The 16813-nt window shown below is 33.7% G+C and overlaps 1 protein-coding gene across 1 annotated transcript; it reads right to left on the bottom strand.

The window, feature by feature from the left end:
- Window positions 1-8814: 8814 nt before the first annotated feature.
- LOC145562116 (uncharacterized) lies at window positions 8815-14034 on the bottom strand. The gene is made up of 6 exons (XM_081622297.1): window positions 13868-14034; window positions 11646-13205; window positions 11289-11540; window positions 11049-11129; window positions 9629-10141; window positions 8815-9006 (listed from the first exon to the last, which is right to left on the bottom strand). The coding sequence occupies exons 2-6, from the start codon at window positions 12864-12866 to the stop codon at window positions 8950-8952; spliced, it is 2124 nt and encodes a 707-aa protein (XP_081478423.1). The 5' UTR covers window positions 12867-13205; window positions 13868-14034; the 3' UTR covers window positions 8815-8949.
- Window positions 14035-16813: the final 2779 nt, after the last annotated feature.

Below are 16813 nucleotides of genomic sequence, written 5' to 3'. Positions count from 1 at the left end.
AAATGTTATTAGAGGACCTTGAAGAAAAATGCGCCTACACGCCTAGTTTTTTTGTCGTCACTCCTACATGATTAAGATTTAAGCAATAACATTTAATAACCCAAAAAAGAAAAAATTAATGTAAGACAACGAAATGGGCTTATATTGGTAATCAATTAGGGTAATGAATAAGAATTGGGACATCGATAGGTCCATTAAGAGACTAGTTTTATTTTAAGGATTTTACCCCTATGCTTTTAATAAAAGGATTTTTCATGGTAAATAAATAAATAACTTACATAAACCTTGAACACAAATTATTTAATGTTTAAAGTTTAACCCTAAAATCCAAAATAATTATTCTATTTGAATTATTGAATAAAAAGTTAAAGGAAATTCTCAATGATAGTCCTCTACTTTTGCTTATTTTCAATGGTAGCCAATTATTTTTCGGATTCCCAATGGTAGTCCTAAACTTTCAAATTTTTACAACTGTAAACCTTAATGTTAATTTTTTGTTAAATCTAACTTACTACGGTAGTACGGTCTACGAAGTAATAAACAAATTAATTATTCAATATTTAAAAAAAAAAGGGAAAAAAAAAAAAACCAGAAAAACAACTCCCAAAAAAACCTCCATACTCTATCTCTCCTCTTTCTTCAACCTCCAAACTCCAAGGATTTATCTCTCCACCTTCATCACCATTATTTGATAAATGTGTCAATGTCCATCAACCTCAAAACTCTTAATTGTTTAATTCTCTAAAGTACTCTTCTATTTCTCCCCTTTTTCTTTCAATCAATTTCTAGGGTTCTTCATTTTCGTGGATGGGGATTTCAATATATGGGTGGTGATTTTCCTGGGTTTGGGGTATCTTAGGAGGGGTTAAGGTGGGTGGGGTTTTCTTGGTTGGGGTTTTGGTAGGTGTAGGTGGTAATTGTGTGAGTTGCGGGTTTCTTGGGTGGGGTTTTGGTGGGCGGCAGTTCCATGGGGGTGTTTTCGTGAGTGGGTTTTTGGTGGGTGGCTGATTTTGTGGTGGATTTTGGGGTTGGAGGCCAATTTCGTGGGATTGTGGGAGGTTATTGCGGTTGAGTGAAGGGGGATGGAGATGTGGTGGTTGTTGGAGTGGGGAGGGTGTTGCGGGTGGAGGGTTTTGGGGTTGGAGGTGGCTGCCATGGAAGATGAATGAATGGAAGGAGAGAGAAAATGGTTAAGAGAGAGAAAATGGATGACAACAGTTTAAGTTAACAGAATTTAACGATTTAGACTTAATAAGGTTACAGTTGCAACTTTTTAAAAGTTGAAGGTTACCATTGAGAATCCGAAAAAAAATTGACTACCATTGGAAATAAGCAAAAGTAGAAGGCTACGATTGAGAATTTCCCAAAAATTAAAAACGATTATAGCCCAAAACTAGCTAATAATGTAATAGTCTCTCAAGGGTTTTCTATAGGAGTTATGCAAGCATAAAATTGTGAACTAAAATATCAAGGATTTTTCTTAACAAAAGTCAGAATCATAAAAATATAAAAATAATAATTAAAGAAAAACTTCAACTTTAGTGTTTTAGTACATTGAAGTGAAAATTGCTACTGTAATTATAATAGAGTAAATTAAATTAGATACACTCAGATTGAAAAGAAGCCAATAATAAGCAACAATCTTTATTAATCGATAGTACTAAATTATTACAATTGATAACTTGTAAAAGCAACCAACAAACGTACTTAATAAAACTAATACTTCGTAATATAAAACATCAAAGAATTGAATGATGAGTACGACTGTACAAGTGATCAATAATCTTGGACAAATCAACTAAACTTAATCCTCGAAAGAGTATTTATGGCCTATTGCAGTTCCAAACAGCGTGACGGGTTTGGCTTTGATGATGACAAAGTGAAGAGCGTTGTTGTGTCGAAACGTTGCAAGAAGAATGTAATCATCTTGTTGTAGTCCATTCTCCTTCTTCAGTTTAGGCCACTCCCGTCTTTTCCCGGACTTCAAAGCGTACTTAAATCCGGGATCCTCGTTGTTGTTGTTGTTGTTGTTGTTGTCGTTGTTGTTCTTCTTCTTTTCTTTATCAACGAAATAATTCCATCTACTCAGGGGCATCTCGTACACGAACGATCCCATGACGACCTTGACGTTGATATCCGCCTTTTTAAGAAGCTCTTTCTCTTCATTTGTCAGAAACGACGCGTCAAGCTTTTTTAGTGAACCTGCCGGGAGGTAGAATTAATTAATTAATTAATCGATCGAGAAAGAAGCTAGAAGGATGAACAATTAAGGGAGAATGATTTCAAGGGAATGAAGGTAGCTATAATGCGTAGAAACTGAATATGAATGTAGAGTTTGGGATGATGTAGGAGTGAACAAACTTGGTGAGCAAGTATCCTAATTGTAGTAGTAATATGAGAGTAGTTTTTAGGAAATAAAATCCAAAGATTTTGTTCAAAAACATGAAATAAAAGTATCTATGGCTTCAAGGAAATTGAATGAAGGTATCTATGGTGCGTAGAACTGAAATAAATAAACAAGTATATATAGGAAAATGGGAATGAACAGTTTGGGATGATTTAGGAGTGGTGAACAAACTTTGTGAGCAAGTTACCTAATATATTTGTTTTAGTAGTAATAGGATTGTTTATAGGAAATAAAATCCAAAGATTTTGTTCAAAAACGTGATAATCTTATTTTCTTAGGAAATAAAATCTAAAAACCTCGATCATGATAGCAGATACTCGAATATTTTAGGAAACTTTTTAGTTTAGAAGCTAATAGACTACGAGTATTACTTATAATGGGTTTTGTTGATATACTCACCTCATTCCTAAGAAAAATCTTTCAAGCTGAGTAAACATAAATGGAAGGTACTAAAATTTGCAAGAAGTTGCAGTTTAGGTACCAAAGTTTGAAAAGTTGCAAACAAGGTACTGAAACATGTAACCTCTTCTAATGACCTTATGCAGCCGGTAAAAGTTAGTAAAAAAAAATAGAAAATGTAATTTACTAACACAAATTAATATAGGTATTTCATCCAAAAAAAAAAAAAAAAAAAAAAAAAAAAAACCAAAAGAAGATCGGCAGCCATTTTTAAAATGCTTTGCTGGAAATTGTTCAAGAAAATTTGCTTTACCCAATCTAAAGGTACTCCTAATCTTGCAATTATATAGAGACAAAAGGAGGAGGCAAAAGAATTCCCAAGCAAACTGATGTCTTAAAAAATCAGGGCCCTTCCTTGCTCCAGATAGAAGATGACTTTCAATACATTAGGCTTAATTATAAAAGCAATCTTAGTCGTCTTTGGGAGAAGAAATTCGGAAAGGGCATAAGTAAATTGATGGTGGGTCAATTAATTTTAAGCAAAACCCATCAAAAACCGCCTCTTCCAATTATGATGATGAGATAATGTAATCTGGAATTTTGTTGTTCTTCGCTTCATCATCTGATTTGTTCCAAGTTTCCAGATCTATAATCTCCAACAAGTTCAATTCATCAACTTTCACCGAAGTGGTTTAGTGGTGAGGATCAGTTGATCCCCTTTCAATTTTATTTATTATAGTTTTCAATTTTGTTGCATTTAATCTAGTAGTAGTACAAATTAAATCGTAGGAGGTAGGGTCCATTTAACTAGCTTAGTAAGATACGGTCATACGGAATAATAAATAGCAAGTCATTGGAGCTTAAAGTAGATGAAATAATACTCCTTCCGTCTCATAATACTTGACACAGTTTTTATTTTCGTCCGACCTACAATATTTGACACGTTTCTAACTATGAAATGGGACCATTAATAAAAAAATTATTTTCCCACATTTTCTCTTTCTCGCCTACCCCACTTCCACTCCGGTTATTCTTTTCTTACAATATAAAAATACAAAAGAGAATCTTCTATATAATAAACAAATATTTTAATGGACTCGTAATTTTCTTAAACTACTTGTTCACCCCCAACGTCCCAAATATTATAGGACGAAGAGAGTAATAATTAGCTTAAAAATTATATGGCATACCAAGCTAATTTGACAATTAACTTGTCATTGGAGTTGTTACTATAAAGAGTCGCAATCTTAGTTGATTGAGTACCTCTTAGCTTTCAAGGATCAGCATTTCTGCAGTGCTTTTGCAATTAAGTTTGCTAAATTCAATTAAGCTTATGTTGCTTAATTTAATTTGTCTATAAAACAGAAATCACCATGTATGCTCATTCAAATCAACAACATTACAAAGTATAAATACAAATGAATTGTTACAGGAAGCAAATAAGCCACCAATTAGTCAATTACTATACATTAGAATTCTTTAATTTCTATCAATAAAAGCTTCCAACATTATATAAGTTCTGAGGTTAACATTATGTATTACTGTATCAATTATTAATCTTTAAATATAGGTATAGTAATATTTGTAGCCATGAAAAATGACTAATGTAAAAATTTTCAAGAAACCATCACGGATTCACGGTGCTTGACGGCTTGTTACCTCAATCGAGTGAAGCCCAAATCGGCACATGCTGCCGCCAATTCATGTGTACTCCTATATGTACACGTGACATTTTCTTTCTTTCTTTCTTTTTTTTTTTTATTTTTTTTTTTTTTTTTTAAGATTAGGAGAAAAACTCTAATCGTACCTTAATCCTCACGGTTTTTCTGATCCGGTATTTGCGGGTCAGACACTTCAAGAGTGAGGGGAAAGGGTAAGGAATCCCCACCCTCAAAGTATTTTCTTTACTTCACCTTATTTATTTCACATTACTTAGCTTGTTATTGTACATAGTGGTTGTTACTGATTTTTATATAAATCAGATTAGGAAAAAAAAATCAGAAAATTATAGATTGACTCAATATATCAGAAAATTTTATATTAGACTAAACAAATTTATAATGATAATTATTCAAATTAAACCAAATATATTTAGATCGACTTAAGAAAAGTTAGACCAAATTACCTTTTTAAGATAAAGACAACATACCCTTAGGACTACAAATATCGTTACCTACTTTTATTTACCACTCTTTAATTTTTATCACATCATCATTAATTAGCAATAATGTCAAAAATTGTGATTTTGAGACTATATATATCACTAACTCAAATAAAAAAAAAAAAAAAAAAAATACACCTTAATGCAAAAGCTCTTAATTTTTACTAGGAACTAGTAAAATCATAAAGATACAATTACAAATCAAAATAATGATATATTCATGTATGATACTCCGTATTTAAGAGTAATGAACCATTTACTTTTAGTACTCTATATATTAATAATGGTTATAATGGTATTGAGTTGGATTCTAATCCGTTATGCGTGGTACTATGTAGTATGTATTCTATTTTGATAATGAATAATTTACTCCATTTTGGTAAATTTTGTTTTCTTTTTTTCCATGTAGTACTGATCAATTTTTTCATGTAGTACCAGGTAAATCAATTTTTTTCCATCTGTAGTACTGATCAAATATTCATCAACATTTTAACAGTGAGCTACTTAATAATTTCATTCTCTTAGTTAATTTACCACTAATAAAATATGAATTCAGAGTTAAGTTGCCAATGAAAGTATAGAATAGTACTAGTAATGCATGATAACAGATTCTTGTCAAAAAAAAAAAAAAAAAAAATGCATGATAACAGATTCAGATTCAAGGAAGTAGAAAGTAAGTGAAGTTCAAATAAATAAAATAAAAAAATTAAACTGAAGAACAAACTTGATTCATAAATACCATCATATCATAAACATCAAAACTAGCTTAGGGTGTACTGTACTACAAGATTAAGAGATCAGATAACAACCCTCTTAATTAAACTAGATATATAGTCATTATTACACATCAAAATAAGCTAAAAACCAATAACAAAACAGATTAAACTAGATGTTTAGCATCTATTTAATTAATTTAAACTAACAGAACCTTTAATCAAGTTAATACTTCATGCATAATTAGTAACTTAGCTTGAAACTAAACCATTTTTTGCAATGCAATAATCCCATGCATAATACTGATTAATCAAGGAGCCACCAACAAGATTATAGAGACAGTGAGAGGTCTATACTTTTTCCTCCTGAACGCTGGTGTTGCTGCTGGTGGTGGTGGTGATTCTCCAGGGGAAAAGGACTCAGCATGACCGCGGCCGGTGGCGGCGGAGAGTGCACCATACCACCCATACCCATACCCATACCCATTGTATTACAAAACCCGCCACCGCTACCGGTATCATCAAAGTAACCACCAGGAGGCGGCGCCACCACTGGACCACCGCACCCACAACCGCAAGCAGAACCATTAGGATAGAAAAAACTAGCTGCATCAGAATGTAGAGGTGCTGAACCATACACCGCCTCCATTAATCCATTATTATTAGTATTAATAACACGATTATTATTATTATTATTATTATTATTATTATTATTATTATTATTATTAGTAGTAGTAGTAGTAGAATGATTAACCTCAAAATTAGTACACCCTCCTCCTGCTGCTGCATTCCCATACCCAAACCCGTATCCGTATCCGTACCCGAATGAATACGAACACCCATCTCCATACCCAGAACTCACCGGAAAACCAGAAGCGGCGGTGTTGGTGGCGGCGGTAGGATTAACGACGGCGGCGGCTAGCTGTTGATGGGAAAACAGAGTAGCAGGAAAGTAAAGAGACCCAACTCCACCTCCAACGCTTCCGCCGCCTTGAACGACGTCGTCTTCAATGGAATAACAGGTGTTATTGGGGGTGTTAGAGGCGGCGGAGGTGGGAGATTCCGACGACAAAAGACGGCGAGCGGCGGCTCTTTGAGCTTTATGGGCATTTTGATGGCCACCCAAAGCTTGAGAAGAAGTGAAGGTTCTAGAACAATAATTGCAGCTAAATACTCTGCTATTATTATCACTGCAACACTTCTTCGTTTTGGGCTCTTTTCTGGGTTTTTCTCCGTAAATCGAGAGAGTTGAAGAGTTGTTACTATTATTAGTAGTGTAATACGAAGGGTATTTTAGGAATTCATACAAGCTTCCATGGATAATAATACTGTTATCGTTATTATTATTATCTGAATTATCCCCCATTTTTGGAGTTGAGTTTGAGATGAAACTCTGATAAAATGAGCTGAGTAGTAGTAGTAATGATTAGGAAGAAGATGAAGAAGAAGAAGAAGAGAGAAAATATCAGAGTTTTGGATTTGTTAAGAGGGGTTTTATAGAGAGAGAAAGCTAGAGGGGTTTAGCTGTCCTTGATTTTGTAGTGCTGCAGTGATTCCAACAAATTTCAATTATTCCCAAATTCCGTTATCCAATTTTGTCTTTACCTTGATTGTGTAGAGGAAACTGTTATTGGTTTTTGATATTATTATACTTCATTATATGACCATTTTAACCTTCTCCAATATTCTTGTGATAATGATTATTCATGTATAGTACTCCGTTATAACTTTTAAATGTCCGTGTCTAACTCGTGTGTAATTTTGTCGTATTATTTTGTCCGAAATCATAGCATGACTAGAGATACATACTAGATAGTAGATAGAGTACGGATGGAAGTACTATATATCAACGTAGCTATTAATGACAGATATTTGTAAAATAGAGGGAAATGAAGTGAGGGAGGGAGGTAGGTAAGAGATTGTGCATGCACAATTGCACATATACAGTTATACACCACCTGATGATGAATAGAGTACTAAAAAGATGAAAGATATGAAAAGAAAAGGACAAATAAAAGGTGAGTAGTATTAGTACAAATTGAAAAGCACGTCGTGAGGTGAAGTTGGAGGGCGCCCCTCCCCCCCACTCCAAGTTTCTGTAATTTTTGCAGATTGTCAGTTTTCATCTTATTCTCTCTCTTTCTCTCTCTGTCCGTACCAATTGGAATGTAAGCAAATCAAAGGAGAGAACTCCACGTGTCCCAATCATAATGAGGATGGTTAAATCTTTTATTTAAAAATTTTATCATAGTATAATTGTTAATCTAGCTCCATGAAATTGTGAAATTAAAAGGTTAGAATACGACTTACTTTACGTATGTATGAGAAGTTTCGGAATAAGTAATTGTTGTTGATCTAATATAGTGAAATTTGGCAAATGTAAACGAAGGAGTCATTATAAAAATGTGTTAAATAGGAATGTTTTTGTGTTGATATAGTTCTTTCGAGAAGATAATGTTGCTACGATTGTATGGAGAGGTTTAAAGGAGGTGATAGATGTCGGGGTCATGTTTTATATTTTATGTTGTACATTTGCATGAGAATGGAAGGAGATACATATGTCATGCATACAAGGTGTGGGTAAGGGGGGGTCTTATACTCTAAGCTCTTGTAATTTCACTAGATATTAATTGAAATTGACTATTCATCTTTATTACTCACATTATTACTTCCCAAATCATAGTCCGTACTTGTAAAACATATATTTTGAAGAAGAAAATATCCTATTATTGTACACTGCGTAGATTTTTTTTTTATTATTATTTTTATTTTGTTCAACACGGTTACTATATTGATACATAAATTTTAAAAAACAAAAAGTGAATCTAGTAATAAAGATTGCGAGTGAAAAATACAATAATGAACAATAACATGTTTGTTTACAGTATTGTTTTATTTCTTCCTAGGTAATGTACCAGTAATAAACCCTACTTGTATTTGATTTCCTGAAGTTGCATTACAGGCTTTCCTCTTCTCTTTAGTTTGCCTTTAGGACTTTAGGTGATGGGCCTGGTATGTTTGGGCCTTTCTTATTGGGCCGACCACTCAAGGTTAGTACAACAGACCAAGAAGTACAAGTACAATTACAAGCATATAGCTTATGGTAGCAGTCCATAGCACACAACAATCAATCAGAAAATAAAATAAAATTTATTAAAGTAATCGTCAGCTGTACAGATGAAAGTATACTTAAGAAGACTCCCAAAGTCCCAAGTTGGAATCATTATGATGAATGTAGATTTACAATATGTACAGTCAGAATAAGGAGATCAATCGACGAAGTCATAATACTTTGGATCTGCTGGGAAATGGTATTCCACATTCAACTGCAACCACGACATCAATAAGGTAAGTATCAGAAGAAGCTCAGTGCATAACAAAGACATTCAAACTTAGCAACCAAAACATCAACAAGTTACTATGGGAAGAAGCTCAATTCAATGCAAAGACATTATCACAGTAAACCTTATAATGCCAAATGGAAGTAGGTTCCCTTCCAGATCATTCTTACTCGTAAAAACTATAGCCATTGCCATTTCTAAGTAGTACTTTGGAGCAAACATCTAACTGTAACATTTCTACATTCAGAAGTCAGAACTAAGCCACCAGCAAACTTCAGCCACTCGGATTTGAGCAAAGTGGATGGTTAATGCATTCGGGCAAATATTTGTGCATGATGAGCCATTAAACATTGCAAATGCAATAGTTGGAATTTTGGAAAAATCAGGGAAAAAAGTTAGACATAAAAGAAGATGAGACTTTTGTTGAGTTAGTGATGTCTCTTTAATGGAAGTTTAAAATATTCGCACGATTTGGGGAAAAAAAAAATTCTAACTAGAAGCAAAATACTTCGTATGTAATAAGCTTAGTTTGAAGCTTTATTGTACAAAAAGAGTATAAGTGAAGCAAAAAAGTTCAAATCATATATCATATAGTAATGACACATACCTTGCCCTCATCGGAATCAGTATGCCTCTGAGGGAATACAACTCTCAGGTCATTGTACAAGTAAAATCTCCTTTCCCGTTCATTTTCTCCAGAATTACCTCTTGGAGAACATTTCTTTAGTGGAGGACACATAAAACGAAGATGCAGAGCATATCGTAGGGTTCCAGGACCGTTAACGTTCTCTTTAACCTTAAATGAACCAAGTGAAGCTTTCTTCTCACTTGCATTGCTCACACCCTGGGAGAAATTTTCATGGCAAGTGTTTTGACATTCACTTTTGTAGCCACTACAAGCGATTCCCATTTCTCTTAAATTATTACACACACAGTGTCGTTCTTTCCCCGTAGAATTCTCTTCACATGCAATTCTTGATGGTGTGTCCAGTCCCGCTGAAGAATTCTTTTTTGAAGCTCCTGTGATCCTTTCCCTCACCGTCCTCTCACAGGATTTATGTTGTTCAGGTTCCGTAGAAATTTTAGTAGTTTCAAGCGTGATCCTTTGGCGCATGAATGTCTGTGTCAAAGAGAAACAAAATAAGGAATATGATCTAACCAAACTACAAAACAAGTATGGCTCCTAATATTAATTATAATCTCAATCATTGGCTCATTGCCTAGATCAAAATTGAGAATTGTGAGGCTCAATACTATAACAAAAGGAAGCAGCTGCTTCAGTTACATCCAGCAGTATACAAAACAGCAATTGTCAACACATATTGTTAAAGAAGATAATGGATCTAATTTACAAAGAGAATCCACGGAAACAAGCAAAATAGGCCCATACTCCGTCCATATTACTTTGCTATCAGATAAGTAAGCAGTGGAACAAGATGCAGATCATAAAAGCAAATGTTCGGAAATTCACTCATAATTCTCCATCCAACTATTTTTAAAAACAAGATCCAATATTTACAAAAACAAAAGGATAAACACACAGAATTGATGTGGAAACAGAACAGGGGATAAACTACAATTTAACAGTATCATAAATGAATCCTTATTTACTGATAAAACCACAACCTCATATTGTGGATCTTCAAACCATATATACCTCCATTATTGCACATCTAACATACATGTCTCACCCTAGAGCCACCCCCAACAGCTTGAAGGCACTCAAACTCGCAACTCCTATTCAAAATATATGCACTAACATCCAAAAATCCCTCAGCCTTAATCATAACCTCTTTTTCACACAATTTGTGTCTTCCTAGCTCTACAACTCTTGCAATGCACTATGTCTGCCTCTGACTAACCAATTTCTTCACAAACCAAAATAATCTGTTATATGAGGGCCCCTCATATTACCAGCTAATCCAACCACATATCAGCTTGTGCTTGTTTCCTAGCAAGATGTTATAGTGCCATAAAAATTTATAGGCTCTAACCAGTAATAAGCAGAATTAGAACATAAATTTCACCTTGGTACCAGAGGGCATGTCACTCAGATCATAGTTGCAAAAGAAGGTATGGATAGGGGTTTTTTCCGGATTGCTGAGGACCTGCAGAGTGAAGTCAAATACAATATTCAGAAAATCAGAACACAATTGCTATACAATTTCTTTTAGAAAACAAAAGTATATATCCAAGAACAGCACAGCACAGACTTGTAATAAAAGTTATCACAGAAAGATGAAAGTGCAAGTCCAACAACAAAATACCAGCTGTATCCGTCCTTTCATGGGAATGCGCAGTCGATTTTTGTCAACTCGCGCATCGTTATTGCTAAGACTTTTTTGGAACTTGTGGCCATAAATCCCACCGGACGCAGCTCTACTTGGAAGATCTATGGATGCATAATAGAGTAAGTAGCTATCTCCATCCACACTGGTAACAGAAAATGGAAGTTTCTGCAACTTTGGTGAGAAATTTCCCCCGGTAACACTTAGAACAGCTAGGAAGCCATCGAGTTTCTAACCAAAGACAGATATAACTGTAAGCTAAATAAAATATTAGAAGCCATTACTTTCTAAAAAATACAATAGGCAGAAACCTGAAGATCAAAGTAGTGCACCAACCTGATAGATACTATCAATGGGGAATCTACCAGACAAAAGAGATTCCTCAAATGAGCCAACCAAAGACCTCCGCACACAATGTCTACTCAAAGTTCTAATTGGCTTTCTGCTTTGAAGATTAGGGGCCAAGTCAGGAAAAAATGGCCAGATAAACCCCCCCGAAGAATCCAATGATGACGGCCGAAAGTGTTCTTTCGGTAACCTAGTGATATTGCACCCCTCTTTTTCAGCAGAAACGGGTGCGCCAACATCAGGTCCATCAGGTGACAGTCTAATACTACTAATTGCAGTATATTCACTCTCTAACTGTCTTCTAATACTCTTAAACCCATCTGCAGCTTCCATCCTATCACAAGATTTCCGACCAAGTGGAGAAGATGGAAGGGAATGGGAGGTCATTTTTTCCATGCATAAAAAGTTACCCCCAGCATGACTTCTTACTAGACTAGATTTTTCCAGTTTGCTAAATCCATAAGAGGATAAAAAAACATCAGATGATTCCTGGTCTAGTGGTGATGGGCCATCAACCAAAATGTATGAGGCCTTTCTACCACCTACATAAGATGCCTTTATCTGCTCTCTGCAGTAAGAGTATGACGAGATTGGGGTACTCATTTGATCCTTCAATCCAGAATCATCAACTTTACTGTCTTGTGTCCCTGCACTACATGTTTTCTCAGTATTGACAGGAGACAGCATCCCATATCCCAGGTTTAAAACATCACGTTTGCAGTTATCAGGGATCATCAATTGGCTCAAAGGTGACAACATTCGCTTTCGAAGTGTTACACCACATGATCCAGTATCATTCACAGCACGATCAAATTCATTTGAAGAACTACTGTTACTCAATTCATCACAACGTACAGTTTCATTTGCTTGAAATCCTACAATCCTAGAAACAGGAGTAACATCCACCTCCTGCTTAGCATTGCAGCAGCCAACACCCTCTTGCCCAAATTTCACTTTGGGAACATAAAGCACAATATCTCTATTCCTTCTTAGCATTAAGGAGTCATCAGAAGTACCTACACCCTGGTCTCCGATCTTCAAGAACCCTCCTCTTGGAGATATTGACGAATTCCCACATAATGAGCTTACATGTTCCCCACACAATCCATCCCGGTCGAGTGAGCTCACACTACTATAATGGGTAAGCTGGCTCAATTGTGCCAGACGTTCCTCATTAGACCCACTAGAGGATACTTGAGGCAAACCCATTGTGAAGCTTACTAGTACTACTATAAAAAAAATTCAAAAAAATCCAAATTGAAGGTTAAATCTTCAAGTTCCTCTACCTATCTATTGCAGTGGTCCATTAATTCAATCATCGCTTAATTTTCCAAATGAGCAACTCTTTAGATACCTCAAGCCGCCCTAAAGAATTGAATTCCATTTTATCGGTTATCCAAAAACTAAACATTCATACAATTACCACCCTTAAGTCTTCAACTAGAAGTCCAATGCAACCTAACCATCCGACCATAGATTAAAGTCCAAATCATTATCACCTCAAAGACCTTAAGCAATACAGCTTACACAAGCCATGGTCATTTGTACCTGCAAATGTATCACAATACTTTTAAAATCGCGCATAATAGTGGACCGTCAAATTCAATGAAAGTTCAAGCAACCCAATAAACCAAACATTATACAGAAGCTACAAAAAATAAAACCGCATACACCTCTGAAATTAGGCTCTTACAGTCTATAACATAACTACGAATTCACCAAATAATCAAGAATCAAATGCAATACAATCCAATAAACTCCAATTTCATATATTATTAACAAGAAGACTAATATTATTACATAAAAACAGCCCCATCAATAATCTAACATTAAAAGATAACAATAACAACAACAAAAATAACATGGTAATAATTTGCAAGACTAACTTAAACAAGACAGCAATTATTCAAAGCTTATTACAGCTCCTGTCAATCTTTTCAAAAAAAACCTCAAATTAAATTCCCAAAAACAATCAACCCAATTTAAAGTGATAAATTGATCAAACAAATCAAAATAATCACATAAAAACTAAACAACCCGTTTAAAAAAATCAAAGAACAGAAGAAACCCAAATACATACGCACCAAATAGGAAGCCATTTTCAATCAAACTAATAAAAATCCATGAAAATCCGCAAAAAATTAAAAAATAAATTTGAATTGAAATGAAAGAAAAGATGAAATAAAAAAGAAAGAGATAGAAGTAAGAACTGGTAAAGTGAAATGTGTTGAATTTTCAGCTTTTTCTTGCGTCGCTTTGAAGAGGCAGAAGGTTGAAAATTTGGGATTGCGGTTTTCGACATAACCATTACTTCTTCTTCTTGTATGTTCTCTCTCTCTTTTATCCTCTGTATTTTTTTAATGTTTGTTTATCTGTAAATTGTGTCTCACTTTGCCCATTGATTTTAATTGCCTTTTCTTTTTTCTCTTTTGCCTTTCTTTTTACTCTTTCTTTTTTTTGTTAACTTATTATTACCTCCATTTTATAATGTTCTAACACTCAATACATTTCATTTTTGTTCGATTCATATAGATTCCATTTTATAATATTCTAGTTTAATTAAGTCGGTTTTATAATCTTCTCAACATATTTGTTTTAATACATTTTTAACAAGTTAAACTTTTGTGTAAAAAAACACTAATTTTAAAATCTTACCCAACAGTCCTTACTCCTTAGTCTATAATATTTATTTTTGTTAATTAATTTCTTTATATTGATTTTATTTACACTCTCGTTCTTACTCTATTTGAACCCATTTCACATTATTTTGTATTAGGTGAATCTTCCGATAACCATATTATCGTAGGGGTCTAATAAGTTCAAAAAAGCTAGTGTATTTCAAATGAAAAAAAACTCACCACTTGATTTCTTCAATTGGTCATCAATTCTAAAATTTAAGGCATGGAACACCATCTTTTACTTTTATCAAACTTAAACTTAAATTAAAGGTTCTTCAAAATCAAGACCATCATCTTGCCCATATTGGAATGAATAGTTCTTATGGCTAAAGTTGTAAACACTGGTCATTTTATTACTCCGTATATTGATGAGATACATTGTTTTGATTCATTTTATTGCATAATTTTTCCGAATATAGATTTAATATACTTCCTTTATCTTTTAATAATCGAGTATTGTAAAATTATTTCCAATTGCATGTGTGGGCCGTGTGGCATATTAAATTGGCAAGAATAATAAAAATATCCATCAGTATACATGGCCCAATAGCTTATTAAGCTATAAACTAGCCATATTCGGATGACACGTGGCATACGATGTGGCTAGGTAGCAAACTACGTTGACACGAGAAGATGAAGAAGAAGCAACAAACGACACGAGTGTGGCTTATTTGAAGAACATAACATGATTGCACACCTTATTTTGTACTACTCATTTAGTTTAATCATAGGGAATTTATAGATATTGTAAAATTGAAACTCTAGAATGCGGTGTGTGCGATTGGAACATTTTGTTTGCCTAATTGCATTATTATAGAATTCCTAAGTACGGAGTATTATTATTCGTTTCTTTCTAATAATGGTGATTATGATTTTACAATTGATATATTAAGGAATCATAAATCATAATAATGAGTTTTCATATATATTTTTGAAGAAAATCTTATGTCATGATCCATAGTAATGTAATGTGAGTGCATACTTATTATCTCATTTTATTCGCTAATTTTCATTATATTCCATTACCACATATCACTTGAGAAGTTGAGAGGCGGTATTGAACGATAATGAAATGTTTTGAAGGAAAACACTTGTTTGACTATAAAGTTTAATAGCCTTGGTAATGAATCTGTCGTTTTTTACTAATCAATACGCAAATTTGTTGTCATTCTATACCCACAATATATGATTACTTACTAAAGTGCCGTTTGTGTTTTTCTAACATGTTTGTTTTTAAGGGATTTTAAAATCCAATCATTTGTGCTTTATCTAATAACATACTTGTTTTTATGTCTGTTTGGTTCCGTATGTAATATGTATGAAATTAAATTTGAGGATAAAATAGTAATCGGATTCAGGATGAGCTAGGTTACTAGGAGGCTTGGATTAGACTAGATTTAGGTTTCTTGATTGCAAAAGAACAACCACGTACCTTGATAATAAGCTTGAATAAACTCTATCTAATTCTTGAATCACTTGCCTTGAAGGCTTGAATTGATATTTTCAAATGGTTATTATTGGTTTCGAAATGGAGCTACTTTGAGCTTTGGACAAACTCTTTTAGTTCAAGCGTTGGGCCGGCCCATGACTCCCTATCTTTGGAGTTATTAGCCCAATTCAGTTCCTCACTCAAACTTTCTCGATGATATTCAACTTAGTAAAAATATTAACGAATCGTTATGCTCACCATTAGGTTATTACGTCACTCCCCTTGTTCATATGTAATAGACTATCTAAAAGTATTGTAATACATACTTTGGATAATTCCTATTCCAAAACTTTATGTTCTAACCAGTCAGATTAATTTGGCATCCATAAGTTGGATATTCATCATAAATTATAAGTTGGATATTCATCATAAAACTTCACATCAATGTGATATTATCAACTACGAGTATCAATCAATCGTACTTGTTTCACCAAAAAATAAAATAAAATAAAATAAAAATAAATAAATAAATAAATAATCGTACTTGTATGTATATCTTTTGTTTCACATTCATAAACTTAGAGATGATTGCATCAAAATTAAAAATTACTACTATGAGATGAGTACTTTGGTACCATAGATAAAGAATACGGAGTAGCAAATCAAAACTAAAAATATGGTACTGTACCATAGAAAAGATAGCAAACGACCCAGGAGCCGTCATCTTTAGATCTCATACAATAAGATAAGGACCAATTCTATTGTGTGGCCCATGACATGAAATGGGCGTTAAACATGGAGCCATCTTTTCAAATTCAAAGACTCCCTTATTTTGAAGTTAAAATGTAACAATGTGAATTTCATCTACTATTTTAATTGATTGAAGTTTTGAGAGTGATATTTAAGACTTAAAATCTGAACTTTAATTTTTTTTTTACATTTCTCTCTATATATTATTATCAACATACAGTATAAGAGTATCAATCAAGTGTTGACATATCAGTACCATACTATCAAATAATCCTTCCAAGTTTCAACCTTAAAATTGT

Source organism: Chenopodium album, chromosome 10, assembly GCF_948465745.1.
Source record: "Chenopodium album chromosome 10, dcCheAlbu1.1, whole genome shotgun sequence".
Classification (NCBI taxonomy): Eukaryota; Viridiplantae; Streptophyta; class Magnoliopsida; order Caryophyllales; family Amaranthaceae; genus Chenopodium; species Chenopodium album.
The sequence above is the reverse complement of the archived record's forward strand: the minus strand, read 5'-3'. Positions and strand labels throughout refer to the sequence as shown.

Coding starts and splice junctions, on each gene's coding strand:
- LOC145562116 (XM_081622297.1), bottom strand. CDS start 12,866: ATGGGTTTGCCTCAAGTATCCTCTAGTGGGTCTAATGAGGAACGTCTG. Junction 11,130..11,288: donor TGAAAGGACGGATACAGCTG/GTATTTTGTTGT, acceptor TTCACTCTGCAG/GTCCTCAGCAATCCGGAAAA. Junction 10,142..11,048: donor ACATGCCCTCTGGTACCAAG/GTGAAATTTATG, acceptor TCTTTGACACAG/ACATTCATGCGCCAAAGGAT.